The 5,880-nt window shown below is 43.1% G+C and overlaps 1 protein-coding gene across 1 annotated transcript; it reads right to left on the bottom strand.

The window, feature by feature from the left end:
- Window positions 1-586: 586 nt before the first annotated feature.
- slitrk3a (SLIT and NTRK-like family, member 3a) lies at window positions 587-5,554 on the bottom strand. Its single transcript, XM_036537500.1, has 3 exons — window positions 5,470-5,554; window positions 4,990-5,107; window positions 587-3,859 (listed from the first exon to the last, which is right to left on the bottom strand). Exon 3 carries the CDS (start codon window positions 3,808-3,810, stop codon window positions 1,198-1,200), a length of 2,613 nt encoding a protein of 870 aa, XP_036393393.1. The 5' UTR covers window positions 3,811-3,859; window positions 4,990-5,107; window positions 5,470-5,554; the 3' UTR covers window positions 587-1,197.
- Window positions 5,555-5,880: the final 326 nt, after the last annotated feature.

Raw genomic sequence — 5,880 nt, 5'->3', positions numbered from 1 at the left:
CTGCGGATGAAGCAAAAATAAATACCAAAATTGCATCGTTTCAAAATACAACTGTATAAAGCTTTCCCCTGCATACACCAAAATTGTGATGAGCAAACACATTTTAGATATGTAAACTTCCTCAATATGTTCTCTTTTTTGTTTCAAATATCATTCTAATTAACACCTCGTGGAATTCCAGCTTTCTCTGATGGCACATTATTCTGTCAATCACATTCTCTTTTATAAGAACATATCCCAAACCTACTCCAACTGGAATCTTGTGGAAGCAGAAAAGGGACATTTACATTTATAACATGATTGAAAATGTTTCCTTTCAGGCAAATTCAGATTTAACTCGACTGTTCTGCAATTATTCTATCCTTGTATAAGACCGCATCAATTTTTCGTTGTCAGTCACAAAATATTATATTTTAGCACCCTTTATTTGATTTAAGAGATTTTATTAAGAAGGCTATACCAGACGCATAATCACTATACATTGATTTAACATTACCTTTACAGTTAAATTTTCACTGAAATTACAGAATAAATATATGCACATTTTTTTCAAATCTTTGTGAGAGAAAACATTAAAAGTGCGTCCTACAAAGCCGTTAGTGATAATATCCAGAAGCTTTTTTTAAGAAAGTGCGTTGAACTCCATAAAATCTTGAGCGTCATAATATATTCACAAATGTTGATCCGTAGGTGCGTCCTTGAGACAGAACTCGTTTGTCCTTGATAATATATAAAATTAAATAGAACACTGAACAGTAATGCGTTGCAGTATCTCTATTATACGTGAATTATAGTTTGAGCGATACCCACCCCTGCAGTTGAATGCATGCAGCAAACTGCAATAATCTACAAACTGTGCCTGGCCTTGGGCAATTCTGTGTGTGAGATAGCTGCGAGGACATCTTGCTCCTCGCACATCCAAGTACGAGCGATGTCTCCTCACCGCGTGAAGGCTTCATATGTAGAATTAAGAACTTCCGAAGCCATCATCGGCACAAACAAATCTGTTCCGTATAAAAATAAGGATTGATAACATTGCTGGCTACTCTGAAAAAGGCACTTCATTGAATATCTGAGTATGGCCTTTCCTCCAAAGCGACTTGGGGAAACATTTTATATATCTTATATAATCATGCTGTTTTATCCCTTACTCTTTGTTTTAGGGCTATGGAAAAGGAAACTACTTATTTTCTGTTGTTAGAATCGATATGACTTCTCCAGGACTTCGAGGTAATCCGGCTTGGTTTGGAGTTTGGCCCTTAACTCGAGGTATTCGCTTTGGGTTTGGTCGGGGAAACCTTTTCCCGCGGTGAAAAGAAGTGTTTCTTTAAGTCTGGCGTCTTGCTGTAAATCTGGGTATTGCATTCCTGGGGGATGTGCATGTGCAACGTGCATGTCCTTTAATTTGGGAACTGTGCCATAAAGGCAATCCACAAACCCCACCGTGGGTGTGGGTCTCTGGCTGTCTATTACCGTGGGGCAAAGCACTCCATTTTCATGAAATCCCGCTATGTCCCCCGACTGATTGATAGTAACTATGGTGTTGAGTTGGGAATTGGACACAGCCATCGTCCATTCCTTCTCCTTCTCTATCAGAGTTCGATAGTTACTGTTATTTTCTTTAGTCTCGGCAAACTGCTCTTCGATTTCCCCCTCGCGCGGTTTGTAAATAGGATTGTTGCACATCTGCGTAACGGGGTGGGGGATGTAGTCGTATACGTGACCCGGTGGTTTCTCCGGAGAGGCCGTCTGACGGTCCTCGAATATTCTGCACTGCATTTGAATGCCGGTCAGGTCCACCTCCTGTCTCTTTCTGAAGGGCAGTTTCTTACGCCTCCTCAACACAAAAGCGAAAAGTCCAGCTGCCACAAAGACAGCGGAGATGAACAAGATAAGGAGACTGAGAATCAGCACTGAAAGGGGGATAGCGCCCCGCGTCGGAGAGTATCCTAACCCAGAATTACTTGTCGAAGTCATGTCGTCGGGAATTGCGGGAGAAGGCGCGGAGAATTTAAGCTCGGGACACAGGACCTCCGCGTCCAGGGAGCGAAGATCCTTTCCGAACGCGAACTCGGGGGTTTTACAGATAACCTCCCCGACCACAATGACGGAGCTCAGCTTCTCCATCCACTGTTTCAGCGGGATGATGTCACAGGAACAGTCCCAGGGGTTCTGGTGTAGGTCAATCTGGACGATGGAGTGCAGGTGCTCCAGAACGCCGCTAACGGGCAGGTAAAGGAAGTAGTTGTTGCGCAGGTTCAGCCTGGCCAGGGACGTGCCCGCGAAAGCGTCGACGGGTAGCGTGCGCAGCAGGTTGTCATTGAGAAATACAAGCTGCAGGTTGGGCATTAGACTAAAGGCGGCCGGCTGAATCTCTCTTATCACGTTGTATTCAAAGTACAGGTAACTCAATGTTTGCAGCCCTCGAAACATGCCGGGAGTGAGACTTTCTATGTCATTCCCGTTTAAATACAGGCTTTTCAAATTAGGCAAATTGATAAAGGCCCCCTCTTGTACATATGATATCCGATTGTTGCCCAGGTGCAGTAAATCCAAACTGGAAAAGTTCCAGAAATCTGATCTGTAAATTTTCTGTATCAAATTTCCACTAAGATAAAGTTTCTTGGCATTGAGTGGTCTGGGCAGGAGCTCAGATATATTGTGAAATCCTTTTTCTTTGCAGTTGACGGTCAATCCTAAATCGTTGATATGTAAATTGCACATACATCCAGTGGGACAAATAATTGGAATAGGGGGTCTTGTCTGATAAGCAGCGATAGGGGGCTGATTCGGCCCGGGATAGATGCTACGAGGAGTTGGTGGCATTTTAGGAAGCCTGGGTCGTTTTGTTGGCTTGGTATGCCTCTCTTTATATTCAACGGAAGAGGCCGTGTTATGGAATGAGGAAAGCATGGACGAGGGTTTTGTGGGCCACGTATTCTCACTGTTGAATGGCAACCGAGGTATGCCTAAACTCGCCTCCACCTCTGCGTCAGACAGCAAGGGGCACAACTCGCTACGCTTTATTTCCCTCAGGTCTTTGCCGTGGAAGTGGAAGGGATATTCACAGGTGATATCGCCGACCAGCGCGGTGTAAGGTATGCGTTCAAGCCAAGTCTTAAGCTGCACAATCTCGCAGATACAGTTCCACGGGTTCTCTTCTAACTGGATCTCCATCAAGCTCCGACCGATGTATTCCAGCGTACCCTTATAAGGAAGGATTTTTAAACGGTTCCCACGCAAGTCAAGGTGCGTTAATGACACAGACCTGAATAAAAAATTGGGTAACATGGGTATCAAATTGTCATTCAAAATAAGCACTCTCAGTTTGTTCAGATTCCTGAACGCCCCACTTTCAATTCTTTTAATAACATTGTAATCAGCCTGGAGATATTCGAGGCTTTCTAGTCCCAAAAAAGTGTCGTTTCTGAAGACCTCCAGTTTGTTCTCGTGCAGGTAGAGTCTTTTTAAAATGCTCAAGCCATTAAACGCACCAACATGGATGTCCTGAAGAGCATTGTTTCCCAAATTAATGGACACGGCATTGTTCAGATGCAAGAAGCTGTTGAAATAGAGCTTCCGCATGGAGTTTCTTTGTAGATAGAGTTTAAAGGGCCTTGACCACGACTGAGAAATCTGGCTGATGTTTGTAAATCCTTTGCTGTCGCAGTGGATGTGGAATATGCTCTCTTTCACCTCGCAGTAGCAGGGGTCAAAGCAAGGCTCGTCTATCTCCTCGGACTCCTCCAGCAATGGAATTGGTGTAGTCCATCCTAAAGCTATTGTGCTTAACAGAGTAACCCACAGCATCCTTCCTCCGAGACCTGATGAAGTTACGGCCGAGAGCCACTTCACAGCGCTGAAAAACACAGAGAGATTAGACAGCACCGGTCTCACTCGTACGGAAGGCTACTTTGCAAACGCATGCAACGTTGCCGCGAACCTTCAGAGTAGTATCAACAACTAACGGTACAGTAATAATGAAAATGTAATTGATGGCAGCATATATTTTTAAAACAGTTTATCGTAACGAAGATCATACTACAGTAAACACATTACTGTATTTCATAGAGAAAATAATGCACAGGTAATACTTTAAGTGATGATAACAATGCATTGAGGTATGGAGGAACACGAATTAACCTTAACAATCTGATCAAGTTCTGTAAAACATCCGATACACTGAGTTCACCCTGATATTATTCAAATTAATGACAGTGCGGTTTTCGGAGATTCGTCATTTTACCCCCCGATTACTAAAATATTGCCTAGATTCATCAGGCTGACTCTCGATCAGCAGAGAGCATAGGACATCTGGCAACATTCCGCTTCTGTTCCATCATCCTCTCTTTTCCACTTAAACTTAATACTCAGATCTTGAGTTTCCAAAAAATGTGTTATATCTTTAATTACTGTGTTGAATTTTACATGATATCCCCCCAGGCAGCCAGCCGCGTTGATTGTTTTGGTTTTAAAGATACAATACGAGAGAACATTCCGGATGTTTATTAGCTAAAGGTAATTTTTCTGCCGTAAGATATATGCGTTTCATATAGACTAAATACACTTAATTAGCACGGATGGCAATCCCATGCTATCAGCAGATCTGCGGAGAAACTAATAGCCGATTGATGCTGTCCGATAGCGGGGGCTGATTTAGAGTATAATCCTGCACCGCTATTTGAATAAGAGTCTGGCAGCTACTCAGTTGCTTTTGACGTGAAATTGTCAGAATCGCAATGCACCGCTTCATGTCAAACGCATATTAAAAAGTCGTTCTTCTATTCAATATCCAGCAGGATTTTTTTTTCTCCATTCTGTATAAAAAAGTGAACGCACTCAGCAATGAATAGCGTACTTTGTGTTACTGTCCAGCCTCCCAGTTCCAACATCGCTGTTCATACTGCTGAAATCTACATAAGAAAATACACACACAACGCCTCTTGCATGTTTTTGTGTAATCTATAAAGTAATTAAACGTATACATACTCGGTTTTAATGGGGTCCAACTTTACATCGCCTGCTCCCCGGTGTTCGAAGAGACGGGCGGTCCCAAGTACCTTCAATCTGCCTGGGAGCTGACATGCAGAGGAATGAATAATACGAGCTGCATGCCACAGCGGAGGTAGGAAGGCGGCAGTCGCATTGAGGGGAAAAATAAAATAGTGTAAGGGAGACAAAAAAACACAGCTGTCATTCAAATGACCAGATATAAGATGAAATATTGTCTCGTCAGTTATAGAAATGATGGAAGCAAATAACATGGGAATCAAAAGACAGAGAGGGTTGAAAGCCGTTCAGTTCTTACCATATCAAATCAGTCGGCATTTCATAAATTGATAAGTAAACAAAATCGCAAAACGAATGCATTAATGTGTTAATCTGCTGGCAGTAAAATCTAATTAATCTCTCTGTCCTCCCATATCCGAACATATGCAACACAAATAGGCAGAGATACGCGCTACTCACCTTTTTGCAGTGGAATTTAAGAGCATCCGAAAAACACTAGTTTAAAGATTGTTGGATCTCTCCCTCTCCCTCTGCTGTGCTTTTCCCCTCTCTCTCTCTCTCTCTCTCTCTCTCTCTCTTTCTCTCTCTCTCTCTCTCTCTCTCTCTCTCTCTCTCTCTCTCTCTCTCTCTCTCTCTCTCTCTCTCCGTCTCTTCTCCTGCTGTGGTCGTGGCAAAAGAGAAAAAATGAAGACGTGATAGGAATGCAATGTCCTTTTTTCTATAGGTTTGCTTATGATGCAGGTCCGCTCCCCTGGTGAGCGCTCAACAGTGTAGCTGGGAGAAGCTGCTGCTCAGAGCGCAGATGCCGTCTTTTTCCCGTGTACCAGCACATCAGTAGGATGCAGTATCATAACGAAGAATCGTTTTCCC

Source organism: Megalops cyprinoides, chromosome 9 (genome assembly GCF_013368585.1).
Source record: "Megalops cyprinoides isolate fMegCyp1 chromosome 9, fMegCyp1.pri, whole genome shotgun sequence".
NCBI lineage: Eukaryota > Metazoa > Chordata > Actinopteri > Elopiformes > Megalopidae > Megalops > Megalops cyprinoides.
Note: the sequence above shows the minus strand (reverse complement) of the source record. Positions and strands in the feature narration are given on the sequence as shown.